Below are 24,484 nucleotides of genomic sequence, written 5' to 3'. Positions count from 1 at the left end.
TAAATAGAAGAGTGTCTAGAACAGGCCTGGCCAACAAGCGGCCCGCGATTTCACATTTCTATTGAAACTTTTGCTCCTCCTTGTATGTGTACAAAAAAATATTAAATAAATGAAAATTTGCATGGTCATTGTTATAATGCGCAAGCGCGACTAAGAACTCCAGTTCTTTATTCGATATCTTTGATACAATTGAGTTACAGTGCAACAATGAAATGGAACTTTTTGCGTCCACGTCAAAAATTAATTTTTACAATGTCCGAGAGATGTTCCAACTTAAGATATTTCGCGCAAGTGCTTTTGGAACCACATATGTTTGTGAAACATTTTTTTCAGAGATGAAATTTACAACGAGTTCATCGCGCGCTTCATTAACTGATGACGATTTAGAAAACCAGCTAATTGTAAGATGTGCAACGTCGAACGTAAATATAGATTTACAGCAATTAAGTGAAAGAAAGGATAAACAAAAATGTCTCGTTAATTAAGACTCGAGAGTGAATTATATCGAATCATAGTATAACGATAAAGTTTTATGCATTTTGTATTTGTACTACATTTTTTAAAAGCATGTTTATGTGTCCCGTGAAACCATTTCGGTTGGCCAGGCCTGGTCTAGAACTATTGGTAGAATGATTAATATGTTTCTTCTATCGATCGTATTTGCTGATAATAAATTTTTAAATATTTTCGGCGCAACGGTTCGATCGTAATTTTGTGTTAGACCAGTCCTTGAGAATCCTTACAGTTTGGAAAAGAAAAAATGTAAGGATTCTCAAGGACTGGTCTAGCACAAAATTACGATCGAACCGTTCCGCCGAAAACATTTAAAAATTTATTGGTAGAACGATTGTTTGGAAAATGTGTGAACTGTTGTTGTGTCGAGGAATCGTTGGATGGTTGTCGGACACCCGGTACGAAACGGATGATTGCGCGTTGCCCGCGAACGCAACAGATCGCTACGTTATTATTTTCGCCAGTTATCGAATTAGATGTTGGCTTAACGGGTACGTACACGGCCGGGTCGCCGTGTACCCGGCGTGCTCATAGGCGTACATACGCGGCTCTTTATCGCGCGATAGCGATCCGAAGGGGAGCGGAGGACTTCCTGCAGCTGGTCCATTCAATTTCCAACCGCAATTTTACCCCACGGACGGAAAAAGACATCGATCCTGGGATCCGGTTTGGAAATCGTCCGGTGAAAATTTTGTCTTCCGAACTTCCACCATATTTCCACCTAATAAAATTCGTCTGTCCTCGTTCCATCGATTCCAAACTCCTCTGTAGCTCGGATCAAGGATCCATTGATCCACTGCCGGAAGCAGCGACAGAAACCTATATGATCGCAGCTCGTGCCTCGCGAGCAAGATTTTCGCGCGAACCGGCTCAATTTCCTCAGAGTTGTAAATTATGCCGATTCTAGATCATGCATCGCGGTTGACGCCCATGGGGCCCTTCTCTCTTATCCTCGTCCCCTAACCGCGAATCGCATCTCTCTCTCTCCCTCGCGAAAGGCTTCGGATTCCCGTCGAACCATCTCCCCGAGATTACCGCTCACTCGTTACTACCTACAACGTACTTACGTTACTTTTAGAACTGCTTATTACTGTGATTACCGGCGCATAATGCGACGACCGAGCGTTCTACAATTTATTATTGAATTGCTATAATACGGGCCGACGACGTGCTGGCCGCGCCAGCGCGGATTCCTGCGACCACGAAAAGAAAGGCTCACTTCCTCCTCGAAAACACATCCCACATCGTTTTTATCCGGGGAAATCGGTTTTCGAATTGCCAGCCAATTTTTCTGCCGTCGGGTACGTGGTCGGACACTTTTCGATCATGATTTCGACGGCACTGCGAGGTTGTTTTGTAAAATATATGTATATGTATCGACATTTCTGAAAAATAAAGAATATTTGTTACTACTATTAATGCGTTCTTTTTTCTCACCCTGTACACGATTATACGTAGTAGAATTGGTTAACATCTTCGAAGATTAAGTAATAATTAAGGTTAGTATTAGAACATCATGGTAAAAGAGGTGGCAGGACATTTTGAGCCACCTCTTGCTCTATCGTATCTCGAAAATTTTTGACACATTTTCGGATGTCTGACTTATCGTTGAGTTGTACTACTGAATTTCGTGCCACCTCCTTCGACATCATGTTCTCCTAATACAAAATTCAATTTTCGAGATTTTCGAAAATTTTCGCCAATTTTCGGCCGTCTGACTTGTCGTTGACTTGTACTACTGAATTACGAATACCTCCTTCGACATCATGTTCTCCTAATACAAAAGTCGATTTTCGAGATTTTCGAAAATTTTCGCCAATTTTCGGCCGTCTGACTTGTCGTTGACTTGTACTACTGAATTTCGAATACCTCCTTCGACATCATGTTCTCCTAATACTTTTCAATTTTCGAGATTTTCGAAAATTTTCGCCAATTTTCGGCCGTCTGACTTGTCGTTGACTTGTACTACTGAATTACGAATACCTCCTTCGACATCATGTTCTCCTAATACAAAAGTCGATTTTCGAGATTTTCGAAAATTTTCGCCAATTTTCGGCCGTCTGACTTGTCGTTGACTTGTACTACTGAATTTCGAATACCTCCTTCGACATCATGTTCTCCTAATACTTTCTCAATTTTCGAGGAAATTTTTCGAAAATCTCGAAAAATCGACTTTTGTATTAGGAGAACATGATGTCGAAGGAGGTGGCACGAAATTCAGTAGTACAAGTCAACGACAAGTCAGACGGCCGAAAATTGGCGAAAATTTTCGAAAATCGGAAAAGTATTAGGAGAACATGATGTCGAAGGAGGTGGCACGAAATTCAGTAGTACAAGTCAACGACAAGTCAGACGGCCGAAAATTGGCGAAAATTTTCGAAAATCGGAAAAGTATTAGGAGAACATGATGTCGAAGGAGGTGGCACGAAATTCAGTAGTACAAGTCAACGACAAGTCAGACGGCCGAAAATTGGCGAAAATTTTCGAAAATCTCGAAAATTGAAAAAGTATTAGGAGAACATGATGTCGAAGGAGGTATTCGAAATTCAGTAGTACAAGTCAAGGACAAGTCAGACGGCCGAAAATTGGTGAAAATTTTCGAAAATCTCGAAAATCGACTTTTGTATTAGGAGAACATGATGTCGAAGGAGGTATTCGAAATTCAGTAGTACAAGTCAAGGACAAGTCAGACGGCCGAAAATTGGCGAAGATGTTCGAAAATCTCGAAAATTGAATTTTGTATTAGGAGAACATGATGTCGAAGGAGGTATTCGAAATTCAGTAGTACAAGTCAACGACAAGTCAGACGGCCGAAAATTTTCGAAAATATAGAAAATTGAAAAAGTATCAGGAGAACATGATATCGAAAGAGGTGGCACGAAATTCAGTAGTGGAACTGAACGACAAGTCAGACGTCCGAAAATTTTGGTTTTCCAAACTGTTTCTGCAAATCCAAATCAGTAGTGCAACTCGAGGATAAGTCGGTCGATCGGGAAAAATTGGTGGTTCAATAAATACAAACGCAGATTCGGTATTTGATTACATTATATTTATTTATTGTAGATTCATACATAAAATGTTGGTACATTAACAAGAATTGTAGACAATACAAATTGGAGCCTGCATATCCCTTTGCAAGGCTGGAACTCTTATCAGGCCCCATGTAGGCCCTAATACGCGAGGAATTTATTTCTCCGGTCCTGAGACACTGCTGATAATAAGTAAAGGGTCTCGCGTCTCCATTAGCATTTTTCCGCGTTGCCATCGTCTAAATCGCACTTAACGTGGCAGCTTGTATCGCTTTGGTCTCTCAGGGGTCACCGCATATGGTGTTGGCCATTACCGTGGCCGCGCAGCTGTGGCCACGGGTGTCTTCTCTCTTTCCTATCGGTAGAAAAATCCTGCTATATAACTAGCAGATCGTTCGGTCCGCCAGGATTTTTCCTTTTCCGGCGACGTGAAACGCGGAAGAGGATGGCCCAAGGCGCAACGTGCCGACGCACACACTTAGCCGCCGATGGGGCTCTCTCGCATCATCGATATACCCTGCGAAACAAGACGAAATCACCGGTCTCGGCCTTCTATCCCACCATTTTGAACGCTCCTCTCATTGTTGCTTTCATGCGTGCTTAGTCTGCCTCGCCAAACAGGCCATTCGCGTCCAACAACCCGTTTTAACATCGTTTACCAGTCTGTCCATGGTTTCTGGACCTGGTGCTAGAAACATTAGGACTTTCGGAAGCGTACTGTCCAATTCCATCCTCCTCGTTCGCTTCTTTTTCTTTTCCCGCCTTTTTTTAAAACCGGTTTTAGACCTTCGCGGCATCTGACGGACGAGATGTGAACTTGAACGTCGAACACGTAAAGAGAGACACCGAAATGGTAAAACAGTTTCTGCAAAATTTTGAGCTTCAACTTTCGAAACGAAAATTCTGCAAAAATTCTGCAAACATTACTCCTATGCAAATGTAAAAGATATAAAAATGTAAAAGAATCTAGTAATCGCCTTATCATCGGGGCTAGTATCAATGAACAATCGAAAAGGCAGATGTCACTGTCGAATATCAACAACATGGTCGCGATGTAAATAGGTAGATCGAAGAATCTGTACAACAATGTTCCAAAAACCATCGTGGGGCTGAAGAATGCGTTTTCGGAAGCAACGCGGTAACAGGTAATTCATTCAGCTTATCTCCGACAATCGTGAATTATTCTTTTCGTGGGCGAGTACGACCTAACCTAACACCGAATAGAAATAAATGTGCTTACTCTTTCAGGTGTATGTGATCCCTTGATATAGAAATATTTTTCAAAATGCAACGAACAAATTTACCATACGCGACCATGCAGCTGGACTCGTCCATAGCGATTAAGATCAGCATGGGTGGGTCCATGTTCCAAGAGAGAACGTTAATGGGCAGATCCGATGTCTGGCACAGCATTAGAATCCTCAAGGGTACGCAGTACAATAAGGAGACTGTGCTGAAAGCAATTTTGAACGCCATAGAGCCAGCGGAGTTGGTCCCTGTCAGGTATCAGGCAGTCGGGGAGGACACGTACTTCTTGGCAAGGAACTGCGCACACGCCCTGGACAAACTATGCAAGACCAACTTGATAATCAAGAACCCTGAAGGGGATCCCTTGATCCTGATAGTCACTTTGGGATTCGCGTCCATCCATGAGCTGAAAATCAACCTGCAACCCCTGCTGCTGGCTGCTCTGGCCAAGAAATACGATCCTAGCAGAAAGAGTCTAGACTTAGAACAGTTCCACAAGGATCCTGAATTGTCGAAGGCGATCTACTGTCCCCTGACCCAGCAGAGAACCTTCACCCACGTGATGAAACTGACAAAAACCGCGATCGCGACCGTGGAGCGGCTGAATCTCCAAAAGAACGAACTGTTCAATATAATTCCCATGGAAGCCTCTGGCCTGACCTCCATAAAGAATCTGGATCTGAGGCACAACAATTTATATAGCATGGAGGTCCTGTCTCCCTTGAAAAATATGCCTATAGCCAAGCTATGGCTCGATGGGAATCCTCTATGCGAGAACTACTCGAAGTCCAAGCAATACATAGAGTCCGCCAAGAAGTATTGCCCTAATTTGATCCAACTAGACGGCGTTTATATAAGTACAACCAACATGCCGCATATTTATGCTAACTACGTGAGAAACGAGGGTAGGAAAGAGCTGGTCGCTAAGTTTATTAATCATTTCTTCAATTTGTACGATCAGTGCGATAGAGCGGTTCTTAGAGGTCTTTATCATAAGAACGCGTTCTACTCGATGAGCTCTGGTATCCCCGGAGCTGTGGCTCATAAGAGGAATCTGACGCAGTTCACTGCTTGTAGAAACTTGACGAAGGCTGGAGACCTTAATAAAAAGAGACAACACCTGTACTACGGCCAGGATAATATTTTAGGCGGCCTGAAGAGGTTGCCCAGGTGCTGTCACGATAGAAGTTCGTTTACTTGTGATCTGTTCTACGACGACGGCATATGCTTCGCCATTTCGGTCAGCGGTTTATTTAAAACCATGAACAACAAACCGCAGGTCCTCTCGTTCAACAGGACCTTCGTCCTGTTAGCTGGCGACGACAATGAATATAATATACTGAATGATCAGTATTTTATCGAGCTGACTGTAAAGGAAATCCCTGCATCCAGCATCGAGGCCAAAATGTCGTACGACGAATTTGTACCAACATGCTTCAGCTCCTCTGAGAAGATGGAACTGTTTAACAAATTCGCCGAGATTACAATGTTGAACGACGAATGGTGCAGGACCTATATTGAGGAGGCCAAGTGGGACCTGAAGAAGGCCATCGGAAATTTCGTGAAGGACTACAAGAGCTCCGCCATTCCCGGCGAAGCGTTTATGAGATAGTATTATGGTTCCTCGTGGGGGAGGGTCTGCAACTTGGAGATTCACGAAATTATGTTATGTCTGATCTTAGGACTTCTTTTCTATCTTTCAAGTTCGCGAGTTGATATAAAAATAATCGAATTCCCACGTTGCAAATCTTCTGAATTATACCAGGTCAGTTCAAAAGTTCGTTTTAATACGAAATCGGGCATGAACTTTTGCATTGACCTAATAGATCCCCATAGACCCTAATGTAACTATGGGGCTGATACCTTGACTCCTGTACATAACTGTATTCCCGATGTTTGTAATAAAGTATTTTAAATAAATATCGACAAGCGAAATAAATTGTGGGTCGATAATATAGAAGTCCGAGAACAAGGTAGATGTCGTAACGTAACAAGTTCCACCATTTGCGTTCGGTGCGTGTGGTTACGTTTTTGTAAACATTGGATATGATGTTCACACGGACGAATTTGATTTTGGAAACGTTGTACAAAAGGCCTGCGGTAATATGTCGCTCTTGTTCGTCGGTTGCCAAAGAAACAGGTGATTTAAGACAACTGTCTTATCGTGTATTACTACATAGACCTTTTCATGTTGTCTGTAGGTTATGTTCTTCCGTCGTCTATATAAAGTTTGTCATTAAGAAAAGCACTTACATTTTCACAGAGAAACGGGAACCTGAGAAATACTTTTTCAGCTTTCACGTTCAGGACATATTGAAGAAACTAACACGCGCGGAGACTGCTAAAGTGTTTCGATCGCGTAGGGATGGAACGCCTTTGAGAAATCCAGTTTTCAAGTTCATGACCACGGAACAATTAAAAGAAATGGAGAAGAAAAATGAAAGAAAGATGAACCTGCGATTGCAGATGCCACCTGTGGTGAAGGTGGCCGATGAGTCTTTCAATGTTGTGTCGAAGGACCCTGAGTTGGAGGGCTTGTCCACGGTGAAGCATGTGTTCACCGATATCAGTTTCGGAGTTAGCAATAAGGAGAGGCTGATAGTTGTCAGGGAACTTGACGGTACGTTACGACACGCATTTACAAATGAGAGAAGTAGGATGAACCAGGTATATTTTCCTACGGTTGGCAAGGAGTTGGACACACCGAGGATGTTCTCCGACCCGCATTTAGCAGTAAGCATACAACTATTCAGAGTATACTACTAAAGTGGGATAATACTGTACTCTAACGATTTGTTTGCTTGCAGAGTTTACTGGAGAGGGAGGAGTACGAATTCATTTTGGACCGTGCCTGCATACAATTTGAGCCGAACGATCCAGAATATCATAGAATCACGAAGATAGTTTACGAAGATGTGAATTCGAAGAGGAAATACGAACCCTTGAGATCCACCAGGCACTTCGGTCCCTTAGCGTTCCATCTAGCTTGGGAGAGGAAGATCGACAACTTGCTGATCGATGTAATTCACGGCGAGAGGCTAGATGAAGCTGCAGCTCTGATAAAGCTCTATCATATCTTCTATCCGACAGCTGTATCGGCCCCATCAGCTCCGTACGAGGACGAAATAACGGTTGTAAGAAACTACGCTAAACTAGATTCCACGAATAGGAAAGACATCGATCACGCGCTGCTAGTTTACGAGAAGCTGCAGGCGCAGAAACAGGAAATAGAAAGTACCATATTGAAAGCGCACGGGAAAACAGGCGTCGAAGTAGATAACCCGGATACACCGCCGCAAAGTTAATGAACAAAGTCTGATACACCTGCACACGCTCGAAAATAAATATGGTTAATTCTGTAATAACTGCTCTGTCGTATTTTTCAATTTTTTAATAATATTCACACACCGAAGTTAGCTCGAAGAATCCTCTAGGATCGAGCCCATTTCCATAATAAGGATTAATATAAATACATAAGTTGCGTATTTCGAAATAAATGTGTAGTTCAAGTAAATTTGTGATCCATGTTCCGAGGTGAGGAGACGGAGGAGCGTTCAACAGAGAAGGGGCGGGTTCGGTGATTATTTAATCGATTATTTTATTACGTGATAGTACTTACAAACATTTACAAATGTAACAAGTCAATTCGATTTGGCGTACAGGATCGTCGGAAAACATTAGATATCGATAATATCGGCTAATGTTATACGGATCAAATTAAATTGATACTCGGGTCGTCCCGCTCTGCGCGTCGGTTTTTCTCGCGTGAGAAAACTTGTTACTCGGTTGGGCGGGCGAGTGAGTAATAGTGGGGAGGTGTGGAAGGGCCAGGGGCGTGGCGATGTCTAGGGAGGCAAGGCTGGGGGGGGGGGTTATCTCAAACTGGAGCAACGCAGTCCCTCGAAGTGTATAAATAAAACGTTCACCAACGAAAATATGAGAATGGATTAATCGGCAACGAGAGATGGAGAACAATGAACAAGATCGACGAAGAAAAATAAGAACGATAGAAAGGGGATGCATCGGTAGAAAGCAGCTTTGTACAAATGCAATGAGAGCTGAAGATTGTGTGTGTGTGAGAGTATGTGTATCTCTGTGTGTGTTTGTACGTGTATCTGTTTGTGTATGTGTAAGTACCTACTAATCGCGAATGGAGCAATATACAGGTCCGATCGAGACAACGATCGGAACAATAATGTGCCTTCGTTTGTCGGAGAATGAACAGGGTGGGGGTAAAGGGTGGGGGCAGAGATCGTCTATCGCGTCTTGTCTCGTTTCTTTTTGTTTTTTTTTTTTAAAACACACACTCGCTGGAACAGAATGAAACTGCGATCGATGATCCTCGTTATTATCCATATTCTTACGCGTTATTTATTACTCTTATCGTTAAATATTTAATTATTACTTCCATATAGATGTGTTTTCCTGGCTGTTTACGTAGAAAATAAATGAGAGCACGATCACTCGCAAGTGTAGCAAGACGAAACCTGACTAATCCACTATGTTTAAAGTGCCGGAAATACGGCGATCAAAGAAGGCGCGGAGGGAGTGGGGGGCTCATGAGTTTTTTGGGCGAAATGGCGCGCGATTGGAAATAACGTAACCGGTAAACGAACGGGTGGAGGCAAGCACTGATTCGAATCTATAGGCTATTAGGCCTCTCGAAGCAAAAGTATGCGTGTATAGATTATATAGGTATATCTCGGATGTCTGTCGAGCGTCGGGAACACACCCTTCTTCTCCAATTTCTTCTTTTCTTCTTCGTGCCTCTCTTATTATATTTTTCGTCGTGGCTGCGACGCCATCCCGAGCGACGAGAAAAATTCACTAAAAACAACGCCGTTCTCCTACGTTTTATCAAACTTAACAATTTTGTAAAGAACAATTACTATCAAATAAAATATTAATAAATCATTTCTACACGTTCTAACGATCCACGAAAAATGAATCATCTACCTAGTAAATTATAATCGATGATAAAATAGAACAGAGAGTTTCTTCGAGGAGTTTTCTGTGTCGCTCGGAGCGGGGCCACAGTCTCCGCCCACATTTTCGCCGGGCGAGGTGACGTCACTGACGAAACGGGATCGAAGGGTGAACTATCGACGAACTGATGCGATCCAAGCGAATCAATTAATCGGCTAAGTGTAATTAGGAATGAATCTTGTGTTAGCGTGAAAGCGGCGGGCCGTGCGCCGACTCGTCTCCGCCCATCAACACCGGTGACCATGGAAACGGTATGACACGCCCACACTAAGCATCCTATCGAAGCGAGTCGCGACGCTCGCCGCGTTCCGATCGGTAAATATTGAGCAATGTTCCTTTCAATCTTTGCCTCTGTCCGTCGAATTAATTCATCGATCCTCGGAATTCCCGTCTTCGAATCCTCCTTGACCACGCCCCCTCGCATTTCCCCTTCGACTCGCACGTGTTCCCTCCACTTTCGCGTCACATTCTCGCAATCGACCGTGTCGATCGCCTTAACGGAGAAACCCCGAAATCGATATCGTCGTCGACTCGAGGCCTCGCACAGAACAGAATGAAAGTCAAGAGCGATCGAACAAATACTCGCCAGTAAAATTGAAAAAGTGATCAAGGAAATGCTTGCGAACGCCGCAAGTAGAATAGTCCGCCGGTGGCCGGACAGTTGCACCAAACGTACCGACGGTAATAAGAAACAGTTTCTATAATATTACAATTAAAAAACGGAAATTAATGTTACCCGACAGCAACATTAATTGACCATTCTCCTTGCTTAACGATTTTCACCCAGTCCTGCGTACTTTACATGATTCGATGTGTCTCAAAAATCCCGAACGCGCGCGTTCGGTCTCGTTCTACCCTATCTTAAATACTCGTTTAAATATAAATTCTCTCCTCGCTCCCGTCGTATATGTATCGTAGGATATAGCGAAACACCGTGTGCGACGATAGATCGATGACGAGAAATGCGAGGATAGCATGCGTCAAGGTGCCGCGGGTCCGTTCTCTTCGTTCATTATTTTTTGGCACAGTCGTTGCGAAAGGAGTTTTCGAGAGCGTCTCGTGGACACCGGAAATACTTTTGCCATCATCTCTCTCCCTCTGATCTGGAACTCTCGCGATCGATCTCGACCGAGGAATCAACGCTCCGATTACACACGCGTCTCCGGACACATCCCGTTTTTTGTTACTTTTTTGTTTTCTTTGTTACGATTATTAATACTATTACCGTTTAATTATGATATTCGATATTATAAATTACGCGTGACTCGCTCTAAACATTCTCTCTACGCAGTACTCCCTACTTTCCCGCCGATCGGATCGTTCCGATGTACCCGATGTGTTGTATGTGCTCGCCCATGTTTCGTTTCGATCGCACTGACGGGGAACGGTTCGCGGACCGTCTTACCGTCGACAGAGACTTGTGACCCGTCGAATTTCGATTCTCCTAATACTGAAAAGCGTCCTGTGTGGTCGTACGTAGAATGGTGCTCGACCGCGATTGAGCTTCGCCAAGCGACATCGACCCCTCCAGACGGCAACCGGCTGGGCAACCTTGCGAACATGCGACACCGGCTACTCCGGACGGCAACCGGTCGGGCAGCGGTGTGAAACGTTGACTCCTGCGAACGGCAACCGACCGGACAGCGGTGCACGGACATTTAAGCAGACGTCGAGGTTAATGCGACGCGTATGGCCGTTGCGTTGGACGCCGCTAGAAGGGGTTAACTCGCGAGCACGGCCTCGGCGGTGATCTTGATCAAGGAGGACCGACCTCTCGGTCACAGAATGTCGGTCTCGTAGATTTTGCTGGTGGTCGTGGTGGTTGTGTTGAGTGCGACGGTCGGTACGGCGTTGCCGGTGGTCGCTGATTGGTCGTTAATCTCGCCGCAGGCGGTGACGTTGCTGGTGCCGTTTCCTGTTACGGAAGAGACCGAGTTGCCGATTGTCTTCACCGGTTCCTGTTCCCCGTTGTTCTCCTCCGGTCGGGCGGGTTGTTGCCCGTCCACAGAGGACTCCTGGGAAATCAACGGTTTACCGGTCAGGCTGGTCAAGGATCCTGAACTGGCGGTGCTCAGGCCGAGGCCCATCTTGGCCAGCAGGTTGCTCTCGGAGCCAGTCTTCTTCAGGAGATCAGGGGGGGCTGGTGGGACCGTTGTCAAGCCGGCGGTGTTCCTCTGCAGCTGCTGCAGCCGTGCGTACTGCTCCTGTAACGCTTTCTGCTTGCGCAGTAGCTCCTGATGGCGTTGCTCCAGCTGCTCCTGTCTGCCCTTGCGGCTCTGCATACCCTCCTGCGAGTTCACGCTCTCGCAGGAGCTCGAGTTACTGGCGGACAACACCGCGGACGACTGGGAGGAGGAGGAGTTGTGGAGGACTGGTTCCAGAGCCGCTACGTTGTTGGTCGCCTCGGCGGGCAACGCCATTGGAGGCTTGCCTCCCTCCTTGGGAAGCGTGCCGCGAGCTGGCGGCCTGCGTAGTGTGGAGTTGCCGGACTGCATGTTGCAAGCGTGGTTCCTGGGAGGCAGTTGGGGACTGGTGGGGCTGGCTAATGGGGATCTGGAGCTGGTTCTGGGCGGCGGAGGTGGTGGCACCCGTCTCGCAGTCGCCATCTGCAACAGCTCTGCATTCCTCTCAGGAACGGGCGGCTTCTGACCCGGCACAAAGCCTTGCGGCAACACTGGCAGGCTCGGTTGATCCTGCAGGGATACCTGCAGTCTCGCGATAGGCGGCGAGGTGTCCGTGTCCGAGCTCGACGGGTAGGAATGCAATCTCCTCAGAGTACCGCCGGAGTTTTGAGCTCCGGCCACGGCCGCTACCGTTCCACTAACGGCCAGGACTCCGCTGGATGAGTCCACGCTGCCCTTCCTGCCTATGTCCGAAATGCACGGGGCTCGTCCAGGTGTTCCAGAGCCCGGTGGGATAGTCGCCTCTCTGCTTCCTGATCTGCCCATCTCCGACAGGATCGACGAAGAGCCAGACACGTGGCCCAATTGCGAGCTCGGTCTCGAGAAGGTCTGTAGCTCGTCTAACAGAGCGTCGAGTGCGTTCTCCGGACGCTGCTGATGGGCGGCGGGTGGCTCGTGAGGGTGGGACCCTCCCCCGATGATGCTCGCTGACCCCACGACAGTGCGTTCCGCTGGCACAGGGGCAGGTGCCTGTTTCAGACAGGTTCGGCAGGTTACGGGCGGGGTCCACAGTTACGGATGGGTGTGGTTTACCGGGCAGCAGCGGTAGGACAAGCGTCACGCTGGGTTGCCTTTTTTACGACTGGTGGCAGCACGGTGCTGTTGCGGTAGGTGCTCGATTAGTGAGAATACGGGAATGTGGGAAGGTGCACGAGTTTTATTGTACAATTGGAGGATGCGAGAGTCGATCTAGTGGCGATCCAGCGTCGATCGTTGTCCACCGTTGCCGCCCGTGCGTGCGAGCATGGCGTCGATGAATCCTCGAGGCCTCGTCAGAAGGTTTGTGCGTGATTGTGGCTTCTGACGAGGTGCTCTCCTTTTAAAAGCAGTGCATCAAGGTGTTGTCGACCGTTCGTCGTCCCCCCCCTCCCCCTGGAACTTCAAACACGCCCGTGGGCGTGGCGCGCACAGGGGCGTGGTTTCTTGACCAGTAGATTCGACGAACGGCCGGCAAGCCTCGATCGGGTGACTTATCATCTACGTCATGCTGATAATAAGTAGAATGTGCGCGAATGTGTTCCATGCAAGATGCCGGTGAGACAATAATAATGGTGAGCGGGGCTAGAGCGTGAGGGTGAGAGAAACAAAAAACGAGAAGAAAGGCGAAGAAACAATAAACAAAAAACAACAAAAATCATGTCGAAACAAATAAAATTGAAAAAAGAGAATGATGTTCAATGTGCAAGGTGTCCTAAGAGGAAACTCTGGTCAACCACACTCGACACACCCATTTTGTGAGAGAGGAAGATGATGTCGTCTGTACACAGTATATATATATAGCACAATTATTATCTGGTTTTTCTGTACAACAAAGTGCGACAAGTGAATGACGTTCGAAGTACGAGTAACACACGAAACGGATATCCGACAGTGCTTACGTCTTCGCTGGCTCGTTGCTTTCCTCCCGGGACACCCGGTACATACTATAACGCGAAACGCGCGTATCGAGGCGACACGATCGACAATAAAATGGTCTGCGAGATCAACATGAGATAGATATACAATATAAATATATATATAGAGAGAAAGAGATACAAAGTTAAATGAAACGAGATTTAATTTAAAAAAAAAAAAACAAAAAGAAAAACAAAAAAAGATACGTATGCATTATTTCCGTTAGATAGTTACCTGCGGTCGGGTGTTATGCGTTTTGTGCGTGCGTTGTGCGTGTTACAAGTCAGTACTCGTTTGGGGCTCTTTTACGTTTGGCATCGATTGCTGTCCGGTATTAGTCAACTTAAAAAAAGAAACAGAGAAACGGAAAATCAAAAATCCAAAAATCAACAGATGGCCGTGAGAATCAGTCGCGTGCACTCTCGACTGTTGTCGACGGTCGGTACAGCTCTAATCAATTGATCCCACTTTAATCCTCTTTGTCAGTGTCCAATTCGTGACGTAACAGAACCAACGGGAAGCCTTATCGGACGGGGCTGTGGGGACTGGTGGTAGGGGGTGGGCGGGACTACGTTGTCGGGCATCGAGGAATTAAATCCCGAACGGAGTCGGTGTGATTCGTCGACACCCGAAAGATCAACGTATTTTCGAAGCTCGAGACAGAAAGAGTAAACGGCGCATGCACAGATTACGCTACCAAGTTACGTGCTCAGAACCTTTTGTCGCAATCTACTTGTGTAACAGCATAATACATACAGACACACACAGACACACATGCCGCATGCTTGCCGTATATACACACGGAGGGGCATGCTCGAGTATAGTAAACTTGCGAGTAAACAGAGGTGTGAAAAGTGGCCAATCGTCAATCAAAGATACACAGTCGAAACCTTCGGTCCAATCCTTATAGTAAGGCAGTATGTACAATATGTATACATAGACGGACTCGAGAGTCGAATTGCTGCGTATGTGTACGTTTACGATACGCTTCTTGTCGTGTTCTTGGTGGAAATCGTAGAACATTAAACCTAACCTTAAAATTAATTATTGAGGTTAGGTACGATCAGGTGTTCCGTTGAACCAATGCGGAACGGGTCACGTGCTCGGTACGACCATTGGAGGTGTGGTCACGTGTTCGGTTGAAACAATGAAGGACCAGTCAGGTGACGAGTCACATGTCCATACCTAACCTCAAAAAATAATATCTGTAGATTGTCTGAATTATTGACTACTTTTTCTTGATGTGTGCAGCAGTTGATAAGATGTATGGGGTGCAAAAAAATGATCGGGGGGAGACAGTGATGCTATACTTCTTCCACCAAAAACACTGGTACACATGGGCGGGGCGTTTGAAGTGGGCGGCAACCCTGTGGGCGTTTACATTAATGCAACCGAACTTTCTTGAAAGTTGTTTTTTAAATTTTTTCACGGGGGTGAGGACGCCAACAGGGCTGCAGAGCGCGCCACAAGGGTGTACTTAAAAGCCTCTGTGGCTTCCGGAGGACACACGATCCTACGTGAAAGATACGTTCAAAGAAAGACTATGGAATGTTGCCGTTCAACGAGACGAGGGGGTTGCACTCACGAAAATGATTATGATGCTGAGGAGAGTATGGAGGTGCAAAAGAAAAAAACGCAGAAATGTACGTTCCAATGGGGGCGGGCAAAGAAAACGGTGACAATGAGTGGACAAAAAGATGGCCCGATAGGTCGATCATCCCCCGTCCCCATGCAAGTCAAACAATGTATCCTCGTTCGTTCAAAAGCCACAGAGACGTTTAGGCACCCGTTTTTTTGGATGCCCCACTCTGTACATACGATATACAGAGAGAGAGAAAGAGAAAGTGAAGAATATAGAGAGTAAAGAGAGAAATATAGAGAGACAGAGAGAGAGAGAGAGCGAGAGAGAGAGAAGTATAGAGAGAAAAATAGAGTGAATGAGATGGAGAAAAAGAAAGACAGAGATGGACAGAGAGCGAGAGATAAAGAAAGAGAGAGGGGAGGGGAAAGAAAATAGAGAGCAGGGCCATGTGAATACGAAATCTGTGTATCGTACAAAGTATCGACGGATGGGGGCGAGATGGCGAATGAAAGTTTGATGGCGAGAAAAGCGGTGGGGGGTGCGAAAATCGATTCGGCAGTGAATGATTGAACTGACGGCCGAGCAGAGCGAAGTAAGCACAGTGCTATGGGGGAATTTCGTATGAGCGCGGGAGATTTGAATGACGAATGAGTTTCTTCACGAAGAGAGACTTCTCTGTTTGATCGAATTCGAGTTTCTTGCGGCACAGGATGACTTTTTTTCATTTCCTTTATCCTCTGGGCCAGGCTGTCGGCTAGATGGTACGATTTCAACATGGTAACGCAACTAGGGAATTTTCTAGTAACTCTCCGAGAAAATAGCCCGGCCCAGCATTGCTCACCCTGACTGTGGGAGGAAACGATCGATCGGCATTGGTGATCGCGCTCGTTTCCCCCCGCCTCTCCATGGTCGCCCAGACTGTCTAGGGACACTTTTCTAGTTCCTCGAACAAAAAAAAGCTGTTTCTTTCTCTTCTCTCCCCGTAAATCGAGTGATGACGGTGCTGGGGTTAAATGATGGCGGAGATGAGGGGCGGCTGGAGGTGAGAGGGGTGGTATCAGCGCTCTCGACGACGATCACGTGCAAATTCGTCGCCGTGGTATCTCAATAATCCGAGGGGGGGAAATCCAATGTAAACCTTGCGTGTACGAGAAACAAAGACGGGGCGTGGTTTCGGGGTTTGGGCGGGGTTAGGGGCGGGGCTTGGGGCGGGGCGTGGGCGTGGGGTCTGCTTGTTACACCTTACTATAAGAAATGGATTGGAACGAGCGGTTCTCTTGTCTTTTCGTTCGACCTCCTCGCGCAGGGCTACCAACCCTGTCCTCGAGCTATCAAAGAAACGACACGGAACGGTTCCTCGAGCCACGATGCCGATGGACACGTGATCCAATTTTGCCGATGGTTATAATGCCGGAACAAAAGTAAAACGAGAAAAAGACAGAGTTTACAGGATCAGAGGACAAAAATAGAAATTATTCCGCTTTGGATACAAGAACAAAGTGAGGAAGAGATTGATGGCCAAGTGAGACAGAAAGAGAAAGATAGAGATAGACAAAGAGGGAGCGCGCAGCGCGTAGCAAAGAGGCGGATGGGTTGTTCAGCGTGGACTTCCGATTGGCGCGCGCGCGAGTTTCCGTAACACATCTGTGAAGCGGTCAGGTTGGTAGCGAGGGCAGAACGATCAAGCTCTAGGTTTTGATGCAGAACAACGTAAAATCGGAGAACGACCCGTCGTCGTTTTTCACGGGACGCGTGTTTTTTGAATTTCTTTTTTCGGGCGGTCAATGGACGCGCACACGAGAGCCAGTACTTCCGGACGAAAGCGCGTGAAAATTCGAATCCCCGGACAAGCTCGAGAGTAAGGTGTAGAGACAGGTGGAATGACAGTGTAAATGTTTCACGGCGGCGGAGGCTCGAACAATTCTGGCGTGGTCTCGTAAATATTTTTTCGTGTCAAACGATTTGTTAGAGTAACGTAATTCTCGTTCGCCAGAATGCTTCGATAGTCGTAGTCGCTAAGGATAAACAGCTATAAACAGTATGATGATTTGTGCGGCAGACATTATACCGACAAAAAAATATATATAATATATATATAATTATGTGTGTGTTTGTGGATGTGTGCGGTATGGTGTGGGCTTATGGGCAGATATATATATAAATATATATATATATATATGTAATATATAAAATAGTACAGAATAATAATAATAATGATAATATAAGAGTAATGGTAATAAGTAGAAGTATTAATAATAATAATAATAATAATTAATAATTTATAAATATGAATCAGTAAAAAATTACTCGTGACTGGTCTGTATGGCCTCCTTGAAGTTAGTACTCCACTTCCAGCCATACTAAAAAATTAATATCACTTTTTCACTATTCTGTAGCCTGTAACCTACGCTTATAGGTTGTCATTAAAAAGGAAAAGAGAGAGAGAGAGAGAGATAATATATATATATAAAATATATAGAGAAGCGTATATATGTACAGGGTGTCACACGATCGGTGATGCGACACGAGAGAGAGAGGGACAGAGATATAGTCATATTCTACGAGAAAAACCGAGTTGACGTCGTAAACAGTATATTTTCCGAACGACGCTTCGTTTCGGAGAGAATCGATGTTGAACGTGGCGCGTGCGCGCGCACAGAATGGGCGGAGTCTAGACCTAGATGGGCGTGGCGCTCGACGCCCGTAGCCCGGATTTCTCGCGAGCGGAGCGTCGCAGGGAAAAAACCGAAAGAATGCCTTCTACGCTTTCCCATCGAGTTTTCTCGGCCGTAGAATCGGGCCTCGGCGTCGGACCCGATCGCGGGACACTCTGCAGACAGATCTCCTCCTCCACAAACTCTCCAAATTCTCATTTTGCGTGACCCGCGTCGCTTGCGATTCCCCGTGCACAGTTCTTTCCTCTCCAACGTGTAAACAAAAACGATTCGGAATCCGGATTCGGAACCTCTCGCTTCGCTCGTTAAATATCATCATCGGAAAACAGTGAGTGAGAGAGAAGTAGAGAGACAGAAAAAGAGAGAGACAGAGAGTGTGAAAAACAGAGAGCAGGGGAAAAGAGAGACAAAGAGCGAGAGACCCTCTGGCGAGCAAGCAAAACGGAAGAGAGGGAACCGAAAACCGGGACTCTCTCGTCGCGGTCGCGACGCAGTTTTCTCTCGTTTTTCTTACGTCTGTTGATTCATTCTCTTGTATAAATCATGATCATCCGCATAATATCGGATAGAAATCGGTTACACTTTCGCTTCCTTACGGTCACAGCTAACACTGACAATGATCTGACAAGGCCGACGCAGTTCTGTCGTCTCTGCGCCGTCGGAGGCGTGGCCGGTCTTGCCACATCATACACGCTAAATGTATATAAAATAATATATCTATACTATTCAGGATACAGCAAACACTGAAAATATTGGTTGTTGGGGGTGGGGGGGTTGATCGGGGTGGAGGGGGTCCAATGTCGCACAGAGGCAAGTCGGTAGGAGAGTTCGCGCGACGCCATCTTGTCCTTTCATTTTCGATCAGGGGCTCGGTCGTCGCTGTGTGAGACACGGGAAAAAAACATGAAAAAAAAACAGCCTAAACCAAATTTCGTTTCCATAGATGTTCACCCCGCACTGTCCCCTTCCCCCAATGGCGCGCGCCGCTTCGCGATAAATTTCGTGTTTCGTAGGGCGGGCTCATTCCCCCGAAACGAATGATGCGCGCACGCGCGCGTTGTGTTCTCTGAGGAAAGGTTTACATTAGATTTCGTGCACAGAGAACTTAGAGGATCGACCGGGTGTCGAGGATGATGATCTGGGCGGCCCTTTTGTGGGCGTGTACCAACCGAGGATCTTATCGCGAGCGAGGCTGGCGCGCCACGCCCCCTGCGCTCCTCGCCATTGGTTGGGAGGGCCGGTGGGGGATATAGAGGGAGGTGCCGGCCGCCTCGCTCGTTGCCAATCCACGCCGAGCGTGCTCCTCCCGTTGCCAATTCGCGGTGGGGGTTGTGGGCTCGAGGTCGAACTCGCGGGGACCGATCCTCGGACAGCCGAACAGTCCAATAAGCGTTCTCTGCCGCAGTGCCCCCCTCATACGCGGCAGGGAACATTTGTGTCGTACACGTGCGTATGTACACAGGTACGCATACAGAGTACACGAGCACGTATCACACGAATACAGAAAAGAGTTGCATATATACATAACTCTGTATGTATATATACGAGCACAGCGTTAAAGTATACACAGGGCGAGAAACTGGGTGGTCGGAGTTCCTCTCCGAGCAAAGATAGAAACATGATGAATCTGATACTTTTGGAATAGGCGCCTGGAACACTGCAACCAGCCTCACTGGCCTGTAAGAATGGTTGCAGTGTGACAGGCGAGCCGCAGCTGACGCCTGCAGCACCGCAACCAGCCGCGCTGGCCCGTAAGAGGTGACACGGCATTTCAGGCGTGTTTTCTATCTTCGCTGACAGAGGGCCCAGTTTCTAGGCCCGTCTCGTGGGTACACACATACCGTGTGTAGACAAAACTCTAGATCACTCGGTGCATGCGCTCATTAGCAATAAATAGGATACGGGGGTAAGCGGTGGTCGGACTTGATACACGTCATTGCAAGAGATATAATAATAATACCACACATCGCTTTACTCGGTTAGGCCAAGAGAGAGAGAAAGAGATCTACAAAGCGTGGATCGGTGGTCGTTCGACGTATCTACTTCGCCGAGGGTCTTGTTCAGCGAATCAATATCAACTTGAAAGGGGTCCTGGGACACAGAGAATTTCCATCGTTCTTCCGTGACTCGACCAATATATATATACGTATATGTAATATATATATACATGTATCGATAGGCAAAAAACTACGGGACCGTTGTTCGATCGAATTCGTTTTCTGCTTCATCTCGTTGGGCTTCTAGAGTTTCGTGGTTCGCGACAAAAAGACTTGGACGATCGTCGGGGATCGATCGTTTCGGGTTCACGATCTGGAGATTCCATGCACCGGAAGTAGCGCGGAGAAGAGGAGGGGAGTTTCAGGAGACGGACAAATAAATAGACAGACAGACAGATAGACGAGATAGATAGACTGATAGATAGACAGATAGATAGACCGACAGAGTGAGAGAGAGAGAGATAGAGAGAAACTGAAAGAGAAGTAAGAATGGGAAGACAGAGAGCGAGCGAGCAGCCGGGACAAGTGAAGCTTTACCTTGGAATGTTGGGCAGACGTGGGTGTGATCGGAGGCGTCTCCTCTGCGTCCACGCTCGTCGCGTTTGGTAATCGCTGCTCTTGCACCGACGCCAAGCTGTGGAAACGCAAAAACAACCGTAGTTCCATTAATCTTTCCAGTCTCGGTCTAATCTACCTTCTATCAGGCGAGGTGTAAACTATTTCTCAGAATTTTGCCGCGCGATCTATAGGGAAGAACGGGTCGAAATTCGATAATCCGGATTCACCTTGTGACTACCCTCCTGGTTGAGATCAAAATTTGAAAATTGGCATGGGGTTGCCCCCCGATTGGCGAGCTGTTGATTTCACTGAGGAGTTTAATTCGTACACCTCTGTATCGTTATTTTTTAGGCAGGTTTGAGGGGTGGGGGGTTGGTGTACGCACCGTTTGAGCGTCACGAGGGTACCGGTCAGTTTTTTGCAGCGTCTCAACGCTGATTCCAGTCGTTCTGGCTCCTCCTTCAGGAACTTTTCTTCGCGCACGACCTTCTCCATCTCGGAGCTCAAGAGCCCCTTCAGACCCTCCTGCAGACCCGGGAACCGCACCTTCAGATCCGCCACGGTTTTGCTAAAACACGAATAGAAATTAGAATAAACATAATACAAGCGTTTGGACGATGCAGAGGATCGATTTTAGTAGCCACCTTGATTTACTGAGTATCAAGGCCATGTTCTCCACGTCGGACATGTTGACACGTGTTTTCCTGTTGATGACGTTGCCGCGGAGTTCCTCCACCGTGCTCTCCAGCTCGCTAAAATACAAATATCGTTAGGATACAGTTGAAGAATCATGTTTTCGAAGGCACTCACGTCAGATCTTTTTCCAGCCTCAGCATCTCCTGCTTGTAGAGGTCTTCCTCGCGGCTCAGTCGCATCTTCTCAGCGTCCCCAGCGCTCCAGGAGGCGTCCCCGCCAGATAACAACATTGCTCTGCAAATAAACCGCCGTTAGAAAATATCCAACTGATTTTGTCGTGGTTAAAATTTGAAGGGTGATGTCTGGATACCTGATGGTGATGAACGTGTCCCTGATGGTCTCTCTGACGGTGTGCGCCTGCGCCTGAGACATGCGTCTCAGGTTCCTAACCTCTTGCCTGAGGTCCTTGGCCTTCTTCTGCAAGCCTCGCAACTGGTTGTACATTTCCGGGGTCAGTGCAAGGTCACGGTAGACATACTGGCCGGCCACCAAGGCCGCAGGCTTCGGCGGAGGCGTCGGCTTGTGCCTGTCTCGCTCTGAAACCGTTTTAGGTTAGGTTCAAATGGGCACTTCCGGTCGATGGCCAGATACCCACGGTTCCCCACAGAAAAAGCTTCTCGTCGTCCCGTTGAACCGTGCGAACCCTTCCTCTATTTTTATTGCAACATTCTTTGAAGGCGGAATTATTAAAGATAATAGTGTAAACTATATTCTCTGGTGGGTCTTGAAATTTCGACGATTACTAATAGCGTTTTTCATCAATCGTAAATCATAACCACAAAAGAAATGATCGGACTGCATCACTCGACATGTTGCAAGAGAAACGTTCAGTAAAAAGAAGAATTCCTCGAGTAAGTATAGTTTATCCAAAAGCGGCACAAAAAGGAGATTGCAGTGAAGAATCCACGGGAAAAAAGTTGGGATCCTATGATCTAGTAGATTGAGAGAATTTACAGCCTCCGCAAAAAAAAGATGTGTTCGAGCGATCTGCAATTGCGGAGTCTGCGAACTTTCGAGCTCGGCCATTTTATTAATCGTTTCTTGCGCCGGATAAACGAGTTCCACTTTCTAATAACGAAGCCGTCCGGGATCGGTTTATCCTTGAACGGATCTACGGGGCGCTCGATTAGGTCACCAAAACAATGCTGTCGGTTGAATTCGGCGACAGACGCCACTTGCCGCCTCGTTAAACGTTTCGCACGATCCAACGGGCCATCACAGGGGTGTAGAAGGAAACGAAGGAATATATATATATATATATGGTCGCCGGGTAATTTCGTTTGTCGCCTCGAGTGTCAGCGTTTCATTGGCTCGATGACGGAAGCGGGATGAGAATCGCGTCCATGATTCGAGGGGAGTTAGATGTTACCTTCGGGCTGATTCCGAAATGACGCGCGATCGTCACGAGAAACCATCTCTATATTGCACAAATACCATCAAATTTGTACGTAAAATAATATTCATCACATTGTTTAACAAATTTCAGCTGCTCTTCTGTCTTTCGATTTTTTCTCTACCGGCCACGATTTTCTAAAAATTTAATTTTAGGAGGGAAGTCGTATCTTTAAGGAGAAGACACATAGTTGACGTTGGGAATTGCTAATTTTTCAGTAGAATTATTCTACAGACTCTAACAAAGACAGCAGAATTTTTTCAGATTTTAAATTCGATCCTAAAATGTAGACGACGAACAACAAAATCTGTATCGATTATTTTTTGTAGCAGAGTTCGACTAACAGTGCCTTCGGGAACCAATATGGCGGCCGTACACGGAGCGATTACATTGCAATTTCTTGCCCGGCGAATTACACAAGTAATTCACAGTTGTATAACAAAATCGTCGGAATAGCTGCGTCACAATCGAGAAAATCGAGCACGTCAGCCAGTCCTTTGACCAAATTCGCCATCTGTTCCTGTAACGCGGCATTTCTCGATCGCCATCTTTCTGTCTTGCGCAACGATCGATTACGCGTTTCTCGGTTCGATCGCGCTCTCGCGATTACCGCGTTGATGATTCCAAAATGACAAGACACGAGTAGGACAATGATCGGTAGACAGAGAGTGACAGAGAGAGAGAGACAGAGAGTTACGATAAATGACGTGGACATGAATAGAACACAAGATGACGGACGAATGACCGAACGGAAACGTAAAGATGACAAATTTTCGGGATGGGAGAGTTAACACGAGATCGACGATCCGATCGCGACACACATATAGAAACGAGACGAGTTTACCTTGCGAAGACATCCTCGGCAACGTGGAGGATTTGATCGCCGGTTTCGTTGGCTTAGTGTCCGCTAGTCGTGGTAGGCATTGCACGAGAAGTTAGGTCAGAGATTATTGCGTTAGTATTGTCCAATCCTCGACGAGGGCTTCGTCTCGTCCGAGGCCTGTCGACGAAACGCTGGAGCGATTTCGAAAACTAATTGCTCGATCATGACGATCCCATCTCATTTCAACAACGGGATCGTGAATTTGCAAGAATCAACGGTCCAGCGTTCCGTCGATCAATTTATCGTCGAGTCATTCTAGAGTTTCGATTCTCACGAAAGAGGAGGGTGCTCGGAGCAGAGACCGCCCTTACCGACACGCTCAACGTCGCTATTCTCGTCCCCCCACCACAATATTATCATTACTATGCATACTTTGTATTTGTTGTCACAGAAATGCTGATTTATAAATTACAGTTGTTGAAAAAGGACGATTTACCGAAAATCTGTGGTGAGGAGCACAGGGCGTGGCTTAAGGCGTTGCCTAGGGCGTGGCTTAAGGCTGCGCTCACAGTGGCTCCGATATCGGCCGATTCGGCCGACGTCCGACGCATCTGTCTCTTTTTTCGAGCGCACGAAAAAGAGACACAACGTCGGACGTCGGCCGATATCGGAGCCACACGTGGTTTAAGGCGTTACCTTGGGCGGGCGTAGCCACTGGTGGGGAGCGCGGGGCGTACACCTCGAGGGCGACGGTATAGTCGGTCTCCGCTGCGATTAGAGTGCAAAGTGCTAATAAATGGTTACCTGCGTGTTGCGGGGAATGCTGTTTCGGCGAGTTCATGTCCGGCGGCTCGTCACTGAAGGACACTGACTTTTCGAACGACACCGACTTGTCTGGAATAGATGTT

At 46.8% G+C, this 24,484-nt stretch overlaps 3 protein-coding genes across 20 annotated transcripts in view; 2 read left to right on the top strand and 1 right to left on the bottom strand.

Annotated features, from left to right (window-relative positions):
• Nucleotides 1-4,531: 4,531 nt before the first annotated feature.
• On the top strand, nt 4,532-6,408 carry LOC143218721 (nuclear RNA export factor 1). The gene is made up of 2 exons (XM_076444120.1): nt 4,532-4,687; nt 4,791-6,408. The coding sequence occupies exon 2, from the start codon at nt 4,828-4,830 to the stop codon at nt 6,400-6,402; it is 1,575 nt and encodes a 524-aa protein (XP_076300235.1). The 5' UTR covers nt 4,532-4,687; nt 4,791-4,827; the 3' UTR covers nt 6,403-6,408.
• A 380-nt stretch (nt 6,409-6,788) lies between these two features.
• Mrps22 (mitochondrial ribosomal protein S22) lies at nt 6,789-8,155 on the top strand. Its single transcript, XM_076444125.1, has 3 exons — nt 6,789-6,930; nt 7,054-7,523; nt 7,598-8,155. Exons 1-3 carry the CDS (start codon nt 6,837-6,839, stop codon nt 8,093-8,095), a joined length of 1,062 nt encoding a protein of 353 aa, XP_076300240.1. The 5' UTR covers nt 6,789-6,836; the 3' UTR covers nt 8,096-8,155.
• Nucleotides 8,156-8,363: 208 nt separating this feature from the next.
• Nucleotides 8,364-24,484, bottom strand: part of LOC143218716 (uncharacterized) — a 116,619-nt gene continuing 100,498 nt past the window's right edge. For 11 of the 18 annotated variants that reach the window (XM_076444090.1, XM_076444093.1, XM_076444095.1 and 8 more), the window contains 8 exons: nt 24,381-24,470; nt 23,598-23,660; nt 21,671-21,896; nt 21,475-21,594; nt 21,309-21,416; nt 21,050-21,232; nt 20,644-20,740; nt 8,364-12,928 (listed from right to left, as the gene is read on the bottom strand). In XM_076444090.1, coding sequence (XP_076300205.1) covers nt 11,555-12,928; nt 20,644-20,740; nt 21,050-21,232; nt 21,309-21,416; nt 21,475-21,594; nt 21,671-21,896; nt 23,598-23,660; nt 24,381-24,470 — 2,261 coding nt within the window. In that variant the 3' untranslated portion in view covers nt 8,364-11,554. Of the gene's footprint in view, nt 12,929-14,086; nt 14,195-14,885; nt 15,038-17,741; nt 17,795-20,643; nt 20,741-21,049; nt 21,233-21,308; nt 21,417-21,474; nt 21,595-21,670; nt 21,897-23,597; nt 23,661-24,380; nt 24,471-24,484 lie in introns of those variants that run through there. The other 7 variants (XM_076444094.1, XM_076444099.1, XM_076444103.1 and 4 more) reach the window with 6 other exon arrangements.

This window comes from Lasioglossum baleicum, chromosome 20, assembly GCF_051020765.1.
Source record: "Lasioglossum baleicum chromosome 20, iyLasBale1, whole genome shotgun sequence".
In the NCBI taxonomy this organism is placed as follows: Eukaryota; Metazoa; Arthropoda; class Insecta; order Hymenoptera; family Halictidae; genus Lasioglossum; species Lasioglossum baleicum.
Note: the sequence above shows the minus strand (reverse complement) of the source record. Positions and strands in the feature narration are given on the sequence as shown.